Source organism: Toxoplasma gondii, chromosome IX, assembly GCF_000006565.2.
Source record: "Toxoplasma gondii ME49 chromosome IX, whole genome shotgun sequence".
Taxonomy (NCBI): Eukaryota; Apicomplexa; class Conoidasida; order Eucoccidiorida; family Sarcocystidae; genus Toxoplasma; species Toxoplasma gondii.
In genome coordinates this window covers 3332204-3346158 of record NC_031477.1, presented here as the reverse complement: position 1 = coordinate 3346158, position 13955 = coordinate 3332204, and the positions used below count along the sequence as shown (strand labels likewise).

At 50.3% G+C, this 13955-nt stretch overlaps 4 protein-coding genes across 4 annotated transcripts; 3 read left to right on the top strand and 1 right to left on the bottom strand.

The window, feature by feature from the left end:
• Positions 1-83: 83 nt before the first annotated feature.
• On the bottom strand, positions 84-3842 carry TGME49_289610 (hypothetical protein). Its single transcript, XM_002368345.2, has 4 exons — positions 3140-3842; positions 2852-2923; positions 2237-2437; positions 84-1844 (listed from the first exon to the last, which is right to left on the bottom strand). Exons 1-4 carry the CDS (start codon positions 3216-3218, stop codon positions 1606-1608), a joined length of 591 nt encoding a protein of 196 aa, XP_002368386.1. The 5' UTR covers positions 3219-3842; the 3' UTR covers positions 84-1605.
• A 197-nt stretch (positions 3843-4039) lies between these two features.
• Positions 4040-6100, top strand: HSP29 (heat shock protein HSP29). Its single transcript, XM_018782086.1, has 5 exons — positions 4040-4208; positions 4408-4691; positions 4797-4886; positions 4997-5228; positions 5471-6100. Exons 2-5 carry the CDS (start codon positions 4410-4412, stop codon positions 5683-5685), a joined length of 819 nt encoding a protein of 272 aa, XP_018636410.1. The 5' UTR covers positions 4040-4208; positions 4408-4409; the 3' UTR covers positions 5686-6100.
• Positions 6101-6271: 171 nt separating this feature from the next.
• Positions 6272-7118, top strand: TGME49_289590 (hypothetical protein; the record flags this gene model as incomplete). The annotated part of the gene is made up of 5 exons (XM_002368343.1): positions 6272-6393; positions 6449-6695; positions 6749-6809; positions 6866-6927; positions 6984-7118. Exons 1-5 carry the CDS (start codon positions 6308-6310, stop codon positions 7116-7118), a joined length of 591 nt encoding a protein of 196 aa, XP_002368384.1. The 5' UTR covers positions 6272-6307.
• A 776-nt stretch (positions 7119-7894) lies between these two features.
• TGME49_289580 (strictosidine synthase subfamily protein) lies at positions 7895-13693 on the top strand (the record flags this gene model as incomplete). The annotated part of the gene is made up of 9 exons (XM_002368342.1): positions 7895-8454; positions 8935-8992; positions 9507-9560; positions 10025-10371; positions 10916-10974; positions 11706-11845; positions 12541-12767; positions 13058-13172; positions 13527-13693. Exons 1-9 carry the CDS (start codon positions 8251-8253, stop codon positions 13691-13693), a joined length of 1371 nt encoding a protein of 456 aa, XP_002368383.1. The 5' UTR covers positions 7895-8250.
• Positions 13694-13955: the final 262 nt, after the last annotated feature.

Below are 13955 nucleotides of genomic sequence, written 5' to 3'. Positions count from 1 at the left end.
TAGGACTGCTTTTCGAGCTGCATAGACGGCAGCTTTCCAAACGGTCTCCACCAGCACACGGTTTGTAGACCTGAATTGTTTGCTGCCATCAAAGAAGTGCAACTTCACTTTGCTTGAAAACCTCCAGAAGCATGTCTCTCCAAGGATGCTGTGGTTTTTAAGGTGAGACCGACTCCTCTGTTGTATCTGTAGATCACACCACTTGAACACTTCAGGAACACCGAAACTCTTTGGCCTCTCCTCCTTTCTACGGGAAATCAACAACAGTGTGGTATGTTTTTACACCACTAATACTGCCCGTCACTCGTTTTAATGTCGAAGGTCGAGCTTCATAATTTACTGCACTACTAAAAGGCAAAAGTAGCAAAGATGCTTTTCACTGCTAGCCTTCGGGAATTTCGGTGTCGTTAGGAGGACTTTCCGTTGGAGGACTCCGGGGGTGATCGATGATTCAGAAGGTCAGGATTTACAAAACCAAAGTTAGTTACAATAGGGATCACAACCAGGAGGCCTCGCTAGTATGAAGGCGGGCAGTTATTCGTGCATACTACTGCCACAATATTTCCCGGCCCCTTTACACAAGTACTTGCAGTTGATGGAATTAGCATGGAAGTGATTCGATAAACATCTATCGGCTGTGACATCATTCAAGTGTATCGTGCCAGACTCTACGTAATATACATCTCTCCTGTCACATTCGATTCCGTTTCAACAGGAGAAAAGCATGACTGTTGACGGGATAGCTCGTACTAGATGGTAGCATAATCCACCTCTCATTTCAACGACGAGGTGGACTGCGTGATAGGGTGCTGCTAAAGCTTCAAACTTGGACCACTTGAACAACAGTCAAGGTCCCGTAACGTCTGGTCCCAATACATTCGTCCATTCATTTTAAGCTCCTGTACTATTCTGTTACCTACCGTTCCCTTCTCAAAAGACACAACAGGGGACGATGGAGCACATTCCTTCCTCTGGTATACGGCACTTTTCACGGGCGGGTTGAAAATTGTTACGCCAATCAACGCACAAGATTAACTCGTGAGCGAAATACAGACATTTTTGCCGACAAAAAACCAGCACGAACTACACTTGTGTGAGCACAATCACTTGCATCTTGATCTAAAGCTCAAGATGACAGATGAAAGTCCGTTACCACCAACTACATTGCTCTGCCAGCTCGCGAGCCGAGAAACACCTCCAGACATACGGTTGGACCCTTATTTCAGCCGCGCGTAAGAGTTCTTATGATGGAAGAAGACCACCTCTAACCACATGTACAAGCGAAACAGCTCTCCTCTTAGTTCTCCACCGAGCATGCCTCCACGGATTCTTAATGAAGTTGATATTCTTGTTAAGAGATGAAAAAACGGCGTTTAGCGGGGAATGTGAATCACTGGCCACCTATGAACCGCTCCCAGTACGCAAAAACATGAATGACACCGAAGTGAGGGGACGAGTTTGATGAAAGGAATAACGGTTGAGGCAAGACTGCCATTTTTATGCATATATATGCTATATATGTGCGGAGAAGATAAAACACTTGTAACTCTGCATTTCTAATCAGCCACGCTTACATCTGAGGAACCCGTTCTCGTGACCGATAGCTCAGGGGCGTAAACGTGGGAACCGAAGCATGCGCAGCAAAGCACGCAGCGGCGTATCAAACACAGACTGCACAGAAAGAACATAAACGGCTGTGAAAACGCACAAAATCGCTGTCGACACAAGGGTATAGTCTCTAGGGCAGATTGTCCTGTGATACCAGCACACCCCAAGAACGATGAAACATGCCACCCGCAGAACTACCGTTGACCAGTCGTCGCCGTGCGCAACCCCGCCATCACCTGTATGACAAGCAGCCGATGCACACCAGAGTTGAAAGTCTGTTTTATTCTTTCGAGGAGACTTAAGATGGACTGGATACGCTGGGACACCTCTTCAAAGCAAAGGAAATTACATGGTGATCGCAGCGCTGGATTTGTTTGAGAGACTAAGTCCTTCCGCTGGTGCCACGATCCATTTGCGTCGCATTCGGCCTCCAGTTCAGACCACTTCGGACACTGACAATATCCTCTGTACAGATGCATGCCTCTTACGTAAAAACCGCGTGACCAACAGCTACTCATGACTGGAACTGCGAAACCGCGACCGTTTATATTGTTCGCAGACCTTCCTACGTGCATCTCCCGTTCAGACAACGAGTCTGAACGGAAGACACATTTTTGGGGGAACGCACCGTGGTTAAAACTTGCTGCAGGACATCGGGAATCGCTTCGGATGTGCGCATGGACTGTGCAAAGCCCGCTTGACGGAGTTGCTGCGGCAGCGTCGTTGCTCCGGCTTGAGCCTGCACTCGGAAAGTTTCCTGCAAGGTTGAAACTCAGCGTTGCACTTCCCTGAAGAACGTGGCCCATATAAATGAGCCTAACATGCTCTCCTGAGAAGGAAAAAACGACAAGGCACTTTATGTAAAAGATTGATTGGATGTTGCATTAGGATACACGCACTACTATTAGCGACCACGTAGTACTCACGAGAAGGACCCTCACTTTCGACTACGTGGAGGAGCATACGCTAACACAGAGTAATACGTGACCAGATAAACAGAGGTGGTCTGAGAATTTGCCATACGCGTGTACGCAAACGCAAACGAGCCCGCGGACAGGAATGAAACCACTGACAGGAAACGTGGAAAACGCGACTAGCTTACACTGAAGATGCGCCGTTTTTCTACCACCATCTATGCGAAAGTGGCCCTGGTTTGTCCTAAGACGGAAGCTAGATCGCGGATACATAGCAACAAAAGGGACGAAGCTGCGGTAACGTTTCGTGATCATGAAATTGCCTGTACCTGCTGCAAGCTCGGAGGCGAAACACTCTTGAATGATGCGATCGACCGTCCACGTAGGGTCAATCTGCGCATCTGAGAAATTGCAACGGCGGAAATGGACCGAAAAGAATTAGGGACACCACCAAATCCCCTTTGGAAGCACTGGGTCAGTGATAGGAACATCATGCGCCAAGGTGATATATCCGCTTCCTCCGGTTCTAGCTGCTGTCTTTCCGTGGCCGCGTGTAGATTGCCGTCTGGCTGAATTCAGAATTCTCACAAAAGAATAGGCTCGTTTTCTCTTCTCACCTTTGATGGTAGGCAGATTGCCCGTCCTGTTCACAATGAATCGAATGACCTGCGACGGACCGGTCGCCATCATCGACATTCCTGTTCACCTGACAACGCGAATCATGGCGACTGGCGGAGGATTCCTGCTGCTGAAATGACACTGCCGCTAAAAACTGGTAGTCACTGTCTTCTTGGTGCCTTCCGACATTCGTCTCCCTAGCGGACAAGGCTCCGCCACAAAAAATCACCACCAAAACCGTCAGACAAGGGACACTCCTCACGCTTATATTGCTTTCGGTCACATTAAACGTCCGCCGCCTCGAATAGCGAAAGCACTGCGGTTACCAGGCTTGCTGTTACCATTCTTTACTGAAAAAAATGCGCTTCTCGGTTCGAAAAGGTAACCAGGAGGGGTCTGCACTGCCACATGAAGACCAGCACAGGTGTCCCGCCTGTACACCAGAGCGCCCAGACCGGCAGACACACGTAGGATGCTTTGTTGTCTTTCCTCGATATCGCTTTTCTACTGAATGACACAAAACTCCTAGAATTGAGGAACTTGGTATCACACACGTCATCGCAACGATTTTTGTGCGGCACGGTGTCCGGAACCACACTGGCTCAAGTCAAGGCCCCTACGAAGCTACCACCATGCAGACGTTGGTCCCCTTCCTTGCAACTTCACTCTTTGAGCAAATACATAAACTAGGTTTCTTTGAATGGTGCAGGACGGAAGCCATAGTTAAGAGCAGCTGCCGCGAAAGTACGAAGAGGTGGCGACTCGACAGCGAACGCTTGCATGCAGTCGATGTCTGCACGTCAAACCGGCTGAGGCTAGTCAGATGGAAGCCGTCCTACGTACTGCACTCGACATACGATTCTGCGGCCGCCTCGGTATACTTCGTCACCCCCCACCTCACAGTCCCATCGAAGAAGACGTGTACCCCGACTTAACAGATCCCAAAAAGGCCTTCAACATGAGTCCTCTTGGTCCTGTTATTGGTTTTATAAGAATATGGTCTATGCCATGCTGAGGTGAACCCGCCGCTTGTAGGCGCGTGACGTATCGCGGGCGACGCGGCTAAAGGTGAGCTCGATGAACGGCGGCCTGATTCCATCGTGACATCAGCGACGACTGCACCGACTCACACACCAGTGAGCCACAGCCTGAAGTTTCACATTCCGTTCGGTACCTGACGGTTGAAACGCGTAATTGTGTCTACTGCTTCCGGCTTTTCCACATGTTTTGTAGTTGTAGACTGTCCCCTATTTTCTTTTTACATCAGCCATGGCAGACTCAAGCGGGCCGGGGGACGCGCGTGTCGCTCAGCGCGTTACTACGATTCCTGGCGGAACAACAACAACAACAAAAACGACTACTTACACCATCCGTAGCGTCCCAGTAACAACGACTACCAGCTCTTTTGCGGCCAGTTCGTGCGGAACCACCACCGGACCCACAACATCAGCGACAGACTTCGCCTTCGACGATTTAAAACGCTACTTGGAAGATCACGGCAAGATGATATTGGAAGATCCTCGAACCAAACACCTGATTGCATCAGGACAGGTCTGTCAGGCAGTTCGTTAGCAGCAGAGTGACTGAGAAGGAATGCGAATCAACCAATGGCTGTTTCAGTCAGATGCGGCCGAAACCTGTTTCGTACATGTTCAGGCTACCTGGGAAGACGTGAAGCGGTACTTGGATTCACGTGCGCCACCAACACACCTCGCTGAAGGGAGTAGCGTAGTCTACAGCACAACAGTAAGTAATGCCTGCCTTAGTATGTTAAACCAGGGATAGCTCTTCATGTGGCTGAAGTTCGATGCAAGCGTAACCGTTCATGCGGCTTTGTCCTGCTTGTGGCGGGACAGGGTGGCTACTGGTATCCTGTCGTCGCTGGAATGCCCGGGGTTGCCGCACCCAGCACAATTTTCGAAGTGGGCCCAGGTTCAGCGGAAATTTGCAACAAGATCTCTTTCCGACCTCGCCTTGACGCCTACTACGACGCCAATCGAAATCGATTAGTTCTTCTGTTCGACCTTCCCGGTTTCGAGAAGAAAGACGTCGAGATCGAGTTGGACAAAGGTGCTCTTGCAATATCCGGTACGGAGCATTCCCTTTACACAGATGTAGTGAGAGTCGTATGCTGTCCTCTCTCTCCGTAGAGGAATACGGTCGTTGTTGCAGGGGTTTGTGCAGCTGTAACTGAATCACGTGTGAATGGAATTATTATGTTTGTCAGAGAAATTTGCTGGGTTACTAGGGATGGGTCACTAATTGAACGAGATCGCGAAGCAACAATTTGTGACCACTCTCAGCAGCTCTGTCGACTTTTTCTCTCTCAGGCGAGCGACCTAAGCTGGAGGAAAGCAAGTTAGGTCAGGATTGCAATAATATAATCAAAGAACGATCATTTGGATTTTTCTACAGGAAGTTTCAGCTGCCTGGAAACGCGGAAGAGGAGAGTATCAAAGCCTCGATGGAGCAAGGAGTTTTGGAAGTAACGATTGGCCTGAAAGACGAAAACCAACCAACGAAGAAAAAGATTGATGTGCAGTGATTGTACGTGTCTTCTTCGGTACGAGTCTTCTTCGGTTACCACACGGTGCACAGCAACGGTGAATGGCCCTTGTCAGTGTGAGCTCGTGAAGACAGGTTAGCTGTGAGTTCTAAGCGACTGCCGCCTGTTCCCAATCCACATACGTAGAGTGAGACTTCTTAGGAGTAACAAGTGTTTGGTGAGGCCCCGGTCACCCCACAGTTTTAGTGGTGTCATCCTCGAACGGGGCTAAATCATAAGCTGGGTAGTGGTAGGCTTTTGCAAGGCTCCCAATGGAAATAAACAAAAATCGAAGAGGCCGTGTGCTTAGGGGTCCGGATATGGGATTCAGACGCGCATCAGCACACGAGCAGTTGAAGCTCTTCGACTAGTGTTCAACAGCCTTTCACCGGGTATAAACTGAAGGGATGAGAGATACAAGGAATGAGTGCAGTCAATCTGTTCGCCTGGCAACGAGTTCGTGCAGTGCAACATCGCTCCTAGTACCTATATTTGCCACAGTCCTGGAATGTATATACAGCTGGGAATGCAAACATTTGGCGCTGGTTGCTTTTGCATATTTAGTATTTCCACTGAGGGCTGTATCACAGTTGACACGATTTCAAGCTGCAAATTTTCAGACATGGAGCCCCTACCGAACCTCGACCAATTCATTGAGAAATGCGGCACAAATGAGATCCAAGCTTTCCTTCAGCTAGTCCAAGATCGGTAACAGTAGTTGTTGACGCAATGCAAAATCAATCAGCAGTTCAGAACTATGCAGGTTTCTTGAAGCTCAGAAACAAAAGGAGGCACGACTTATGAAGACAATCGATAACTGCTACGATGAAACTCTTGATTTTGTGAAACAGCGAAGGCGCCACTTGAGGAAGCAAGCACTTGCCGCCCTCCAAACACTAAGAGACCGCCACAAACTGTCAAAAGACGAGCTGGCTTTGCATCTCGAGCAGATTCGCTCTCGAAAGAGAGAGCTTCTAGATTTTTTTCGAGAAGAAGCCGCAAAACTCACCGTACGGTGTCTTAGCACATGCGCCTCTACAGGTACCAGTAACCTTCCGTTCAGGAGTTGGAACAACGGTCTGCGGAACTCGTTGCGATGTTTACCTCGAAACGGGGAGAGTTAGGTGGGTTAGAGACTGGTTCAAAATACGGTAGAGTAATCTAAAGTTATAACTTTTAGCCGAGTTGCACAGGAAGCAGCTAGAGAGTTTCAAACGCAGCGCACTAAAACGCTTGGACCAGGTCTGTAAACTGCGCGTTTGCTGGAAGAATATTTCGTAAATTTGAAGGTTTGTCAGGCAAGAGTTGCTAGTTTCCAAGCAGTGAAGGAGTCTCCTTGCTGGGATGAGAGTATGGACGAAGCTGTTGGCCGGCTCATGCTGTTGCGCCTGTCTCTGCAGATAAAAACACCCGAAGATGCAGACGCTGTGTAGCATCGCAGTTCCCTAGGAGGGAGGTTAAGACCCGCCTCGATACGACGAACATAGTAAAACGTAGACTTGTTCTTGGCGTTCAACTCCGCTGGCAAGGTCTTAGAAGAGTTCGCTGTTCTGTTTTCCAGTCGCTTCGTTCGTGTGGTGATGTGTAAACAGCTTGATGACAGGTTCTCAGTGCACGGATGATGTTTCGCTTTGTTTTGACCGGGTTCGGTTGAGAACTGACCTCCATTCTGCTGCCCATGGCGGGTGGAAGACTGCGACATCTTGCGGTATACCTTACAGAAAGTTAGTCAGGGTCCTCGATGCGTGGAGCTATATACAGTCCCCTCTGCGCTCCAGAGACAGAAGTCGAGTGATAATCGGCTCGGGCGTTCTGTGTCTTGCGTTGCAGTTGATGACAGTCGCCGTCCGCTACACCCTCCCTTCTCCATGCCGGCAATACCGGTCCTTTAATCCTTTAATCCACATTGTTTTTTTCGCAGCGTGTGAGCACAACTGTGTGCGCAGGCCTCCTGACATTCCCGGAAGGCCAGCATAGTGGGCCGTTGATCAGAGCCATTTCAGTGCCTTCGAAACCCCGTTGAAACCAGCCTGCACCAATCGAAAGATTAAAGACGACTGGACAGAAGATGCTAACCGAGATTAATCATCAAGCGAGGAGTCACTTGAGCGCCCCTGTCTCGTCTCCATCTCGTAGCGCTGTGTGAGAAAAGTTACCGCTAACGGACACTTTTGCCACATGCAGACTTCAGGCCTTGTACCTTTGAACTGACCAAAAGTAGGCTCCTGCTGCTTGCAGTTTTTACATCTTCCTTGTTTTGAAGGAAACTTCGTCCGTTATCGTTATTGTCTCTTTCCAGGGTTGAGTAGCGAGTCGCTAAATGCTGGCTCACGAGTTCTGAAGCATTCCGGTCTCCCTGAATCACCGGACGTTCCTCGTGACGCAGGCGAGGTAGCTACACACTGCAAAGCGTGTCTTTCTATGCGAACTTTGTCGTGTAATACTTGACCCGCGAAGAGACGGACCGTCACTCACAGTCGGCGTCTGCCTGTCACACACGTAAGAAAAGAGAGACATAAATTGTCTCTGGAGCGTCGTACGTGATCGGAAATAACAGGTATCACGATGAAGTTCGTGGCGGTCCTGTTCCCTGTTGGTGCCGCAGTCCTGCTGGACACTTTGTTCTATGCCAGTACCGGACGAAAGCAATTTGTGAATTTCCTTTTCCAGCAGGTTGACGACTCGGAAGCGGCGAGGGAGTGGTTGGCTCTCCGCAAGACCCTGACGGTTGACGAAGTGAAAGTGCTTGAATACGGAGGCGCTGTGAAGGTAAAGCTCGCCATGATCCAGCCTTTAGGCCTGCGTTCTTATCCGCATTTTCACCGCTGTAAGAACTGAACCGTTCGCTGCTCACGACGACAAAACGCCTTCATGGCGACTGAAGCAAAGGGACTTGCGGAACCTCGTGCTTGCTAGGACGGCAGATGAGCAGTGCTGCGGCACTGCCTTATATTTATTAAAGCCGTTCCCTTATCGCCGAAGCACATGCCTTTGTCAGTGTCTGCAAGACGTCTGGCTATCGGATGATTTGGATCGCCAGTTCGCATGGAGGTGCTACTGGGCGCAGCGTGGCATTCACAGTTGCTGTCTGGGTTGAGGCACTTGAAAGGCGTGCTGTCCCACTGGCGACACCCAACTACAAAATTCCATTGCTGTTTGATTTTTGAAACCCTCCGCATCTTTGTCTCTACTCAGGTTCTGCTGTAGCCGCTGGCGCTTGCCTGATGTGTGGAGTATCGTTTTTTGCAGGGCGCTGAAGCATTTCTTCAGGACCCTGCCGGCGGCGTCTACACAGGATTGATCGATGGTAGGCATTTGCTGAACATCACGGAGCCGGCTGTTTTGCTTGCTCCATGTCATCTTTTGAAATGCAGTGTTTGCGGACGCACAAACACACGAGGTTGACGTCAGCGAGGAACAGGATTTTTCTCCGTGAAGTTCCCCTTTGATACAACACTTGCTTTATAGTGCATCATGAGCAAGCCGTCCGTTTCTTGCTCCTTTTCCTCACAAGCAGACAAAGGGGCGATCCAGAATCGAAATGCAAATTCCCCTTTCTTGCAATTGTAGAAAGAAGACACAAAATATGTGAACTGGTGACATGAACGCGCCTTCTGGGCCTACTTTGTTGTGGGCCTGTCGAGGGTTTTTTCAAAAATACATTCCCTTTATCCGGAGTAACAATGGCCATGAACCCTTGTCTCCTTTCGAGCAATGAGAAACCACCTGACTAGGTGTCTGTCTCACACAAGCGGCGTTTGAATTCGGCCCTTTCTCTTCGAGCTGTAGCCTCGCTCTCTCTGGTGGCTCCTTGCTTCCAGGGAGGATCGTGAAGCTGCTGAGTGACGATGACTACGTCGACATCGCATGCTTAGGTGAGTGCCGCAAGAGGCTGCTCTTTCAATAACATGGCTGCTCCACAACGCTGAGTGGCTTTTTCGAATTCTTTTTTGGGATGAAAAAAGCCGAATCGTCCTTCTTCTCCTGCGGTTCTCGCGCATCTCGTCGACACATGCCTCCAAAATGCCGCCACAACTTGTCATTTTCCATTCCTCCCGCCTCAACACTCCGCGGCCGAATTCTCTGAGGCTTCGCTTTGTCACGTCCTTCTCTACTGCACTCCGAAAGTCGCATTCACATGCGAAAGACTCACGTGTTGATACGCATCTTCTGTGCTGGCACCGAGACTCGATAGGGGCTACAACACATTTCGGTTTCACATCCTTTCGAACAGCACCGTGCTGGCCCTTTGTTTCCCTTTTTAGATGCGCGTGACTCTCTGCACTTCAACCACAGGTCTGTTTTCTTTTTTTTCCTGTACCCTGGCCCTGCATCGCAGGGTCGAACTGTGGCGGTGCTTGCGCCCTCGCGGAGGCGAAGAAGAAGCAGACAGAGGGGAATAATCTTACGCCAGACTCGTGCTCTCGGCCCCTAGGGCTCCAGTTTCTGGATCCAGAGGCGGCAACAGGGACTACCAAGACTCTTCTTGTCTGCGACGTTTTTCGGGGTTTGCTGAAGGTCAACGTCCCCGCCGAACACCAGCCGAAACGGCTGCAAGAGCCTTCCCCCTTCGAGGTCCTCCTCAGTGAGGCAGGAGGACAGCGTCCCTACTTTTCGAACGCTCTGCTGAAACATGGAAACCATGTGTACTTCACCGATTCTTCGCAGACTAATAACTTCGGCACGGTGCGTGGCCTTTTGAATGCAATGCAGCAAGCCAACAGAAAACGGTGTTCTGTTTACAAGGCAGAAAACGCAATTCCCAAGTCCACCTACAGGTTCACGTGCATGCGCGGCTCCGCTCTCATGCTAATTCGAAAGGGAATGCGCACACATAGGACGGGGAAGGTTCAGAGCCTTACCAACTTCACCTCTGTCAGTTTTCAAGTTTACGCATATATATATATATATATATATATATGGTTGCACGGGGCATGGGGCCGTGGGCTACACGGAGTGGACAGAAGCGCGTGTATCACGCATGGCTTCTTCGTTTTCGCGGACAAGGCAATTCGTGGGCAGTGACGTGTGGCAGTCAGGGCGCTTCAGTTGGTGGGCACCAAGCTGTGTCGTGCTTTTCAAGGTTATCTGGCTCAGTTTATTCAGTTGCATCTCGCGTCACGCACGAGCAGGATTCAGGCGTAGCTGAAAGGTGTGCTGCTTTTGAACGCACGAAACAGGTTTTTTTCTTTCTTCAATCTCACTTTGCCTTTCCCACTCTCTGTTCCAGAAGGGTCGCATCATTCTCGAGCCTGATGCGACAGGCCGCCTCGTGGAGTTTAATATGAAGTGAGCACGATTTCGACGAAACATCCTAGGACTGCACACAGTCGGACTTTTCTTCGAGGAGCTTTTCTCAGTGCTTCTGGCTTGCTCTCTCGAGACAGGTGCTCAACCGTTCGTCACGAAAGAAAGAACATATGAAGAGCCTCGACCCCTTCGAGTTCTCCTCTTTCTTTTCATTATGTCGTGCTTCCTTGTCTCTTGCATCTCACCGTGCGTCTCCTTTTTCACGAAGAAAGATCGTCAATAGCCTTATACTTGCCTGAGATGCACTCGAGTGTTCCCGCATGTAAATGGCCATCGTCCTCTGTGGAGCCGCATTTCATGTACTCGCTTCTTCCGGCCGAATTCCATCTTCCCCATTTGTCTCTGGGTCCTCCATTTGTCTTTCTGTTGTCTTTCTGCCAGGGTCTTTCCCTCTCGGCAGCGAGTTCACTGTGAGCCTAGACGGGAAGCTTACTTCTGTTAACTCTTGTCAACGCATCTGCGCCGCGTTCACTCTCTACCTCCACGCCCGTCCCCGATTTTTTCCTGCATGCGTTCGGGCGGCATTACCTTCAGAGCTGCCGGGACATGTCCGTGAACGCGGCCCGTGTACTTACAGCGGATTTCTCCCGTTTCTTGATTCATGAGTTCTTTTCGACTTGGTGTTGCTCGCCAGGAAGCGCATGCGCCCGTGCACACGGCTGCGGAGAGCCGCGTCGCGTTTGCCTTTTTTCTCGACTTTCTTTCCTCAGAACCAAGCAAGCGAGAGTCGTGCTGGACAAACTGGACTTCCCCAACGGCCTCGCATTCACGCCCGACCGAGATGCGATTCTGATGGTCGAAACGAAGACGCGCAGCATCAAGAAAATTCAGATTACGGGACCCAGGAAAGGTAGGAAGTGAACAACGGGGAAGGGAACGATCCTAGAAGACCCCCCGCCGCAATGGCGGCACCTTCAGGAGCTGTAGCGACATCCCGAGAGACGCGTGCGCCTGGCAGTCGCATCTATGGTTTTGCAGTGTGTTCCATTAATAAAGAAAGTTTCTCTGCAACTCTCCGTTGTCCTCTTCAGTCACTCCATGCCGTCGTTCTGTCCTGGCCCCGGCTTGCATGGGCCTGCTCTGTCACAGAAGAAACATCCTGCGTTCTCCGCCCGTCTCAGAAGCCTTCGTGTTGCATGCTTTCAGACGCGGAACTCTCGATGTATAAAACTGCTCGTACCCCTAGCGTACCCGTAGCAGCCGACGCTCTTCGATTTGCTGCTCTCTCTCTCTTTCTCTGTAGAACATTTCTCTTTGGGGATCTGCATTGATATTGAGTCTGCGTAGAACACGCACGAAGTGCGTTTTGCCTCTGCATGTTCGCATTGGCGCGAAAGAACTGCTCGCGATCCTCCGGCTGCGCGGAGAAGCGCTTGATGGATTTTCCTGTTCTCTCCGCAGCCAGCTTGTGTCAGAGATGATGGATCCTAGGACTTTCTATACAGAGAGGAACACCGAAGTTCATAAAGCCGCAGAAGATCAAGCTGCACACGAGGTTTAAACGCTAGACTGGATATGTTCTTGGCGGGATCACTTTTCCTTCAGGACAAGTTGAAGACTGGGTCCGAGAGTTGCCGTTTGTCCCCGACAACATCACAGAGCTTCCGGACGGACTGGGATTTCTGGTCGGTTCTGCGTTCGTCAAAAAGTTCCCTCCCCCGAAAGGGAGCAGCCCCTCTGTCGTCCTGTCGATCTTCAAGGCTGTACATCGACGCGTAGCCAACGCACTGTTGTTCACGCACCTCAAGACGGTCGGAAGGATTCTTTATCCGGTAGGAAGAAAGAAATGAGAAAAGCGACGACAAGCAGAGGTCGCGAGCACCGGCGGGGGTTTCGTCGCTCTGTAGTCAGTGTGATGGGGACGCTGTCCATTGAGGAATTTGGGGAACAGTCTACAGAACTCCAATTTCCCCAGTGAACATTTGACGGGAGACGTCAATGCCTTGCTTTCCTGGAGACGCGTGCTTCGTCTCTCTTTTTCGAGGCAGACGCATGACAACAACTCCCTGTGATTTAACTTTGTGACTCTTACTCTGTGTCGAAGGCTGTTTCGTTTTTTCAGCTGACAGACTTCGGACCCTTGAGCAGTGCGTTGGATGCACTTCTTACGAAGATCGGCGGCGGCGGTCATCTGTTTCACCTCGACACGCAAGGCAAAGTTCGCCGGTGGATTTCGCGTGAGTGCATGCGCTTAGGAGAGGCCACACACACTTACGAGTTTGCCTTTCAGTCTGCATCCTAGTACGTACATAGGTGAGAAGGATAGCTGGATGCTATCCAACCAACAAACCAAGGAGTTAACTAAGGTGATGAACCTGGATTCAAGTATCTTTACTAGAAGAAACAAATCGCATTCGGTTGGTTGACGTCTTGACGGCGTAATTACCAGCCCCTGGTTTGAGAAAAAAATTACGTTTTGAAGGTCCGCGCTGTGCGTCCCTGAGTCCTGCTCTGCGCCTCCCTGCTCTTCTCCTCACGTCTTTTCTTTACCCGCACCGTTGAGCTGGCTGTCTTGTTCTCTTTGTGTGTAGTGCCTCCTCAGTGTCCGGCGGTGTCGGAGGGGACGTTGGTCAGCTGGGGAAAGTTCCCCGCAGGCCATGTGAAGCTGTCCGCGGACTCACACTTTCTGTTGGTAGGCTCGTTTGCGAAAAACAGCATTTGCAAGGTTCCCCTCGGTGCGCTGCTCGACTCCATTTGAAACCACGAGAGAATTCATGAAGGAGACTCTCTGCCTCCCCCCTTCTCTCGAAGAAGGGAGCGAAAAGTCAAAGCACATAAAACAGGTCCAGGTAGAATCTGCGCCTGCTGACGCGGAGGCGCCTTGCTTCTCAAGGGTCTCGACCAGAAGTCGACGGTTGCGCTCTCCGCCCGTGTTATAAATATATATATATATATGTAATTATTTGTTGAGACTATACATATGTACATATTTCTAGTGAGGAGAAAAAGGAAGCGTGAAC

Coding starts and splice junctions, on each gene's coding strand:
- TGME49_289610 (XM_002368345.2), bottom strand. CDS start 3,218: ATGTCGATGATGGCGACCGGTCCGTCGCAGGTCATTCGATTCATTGTG. Junction 2,924..3,139: donor CAATCTGCCTACCATCAAAG/GTGAGAAGAGAA, acceptor GCAATTTCTCAG/ATGCGCAGATTGACCCTACG. Junction 1,845..2,236: donor TGCAGCAAGTTTTAACCACG/GTGCGTTCCCCC, acceptor CTTGTCATACAG/GTGATGGCGGGGTTGCGCAC.
- HSP29 (XM_018782086.1), top strand. CDS start 4,410: ATGGCAGACTCAAGCGGGCCGGGGGACGCGCGTGTCGCTCAGCGCGTT. Junction 4,692..4,796: donor ACCTGATTGCATCAGGACAG/GTCTGTCAGGCA, acceptor GTACATGTTCAG/GCTACCTGGGAAGACGTGAA. Junction 4,887..4,996: donor GCGTAGTCTACAGCACAACA/GTAAGTAATGCC, acceptor GTGGCGGGACAG/GGTGGCTACTGGTATCCTGT.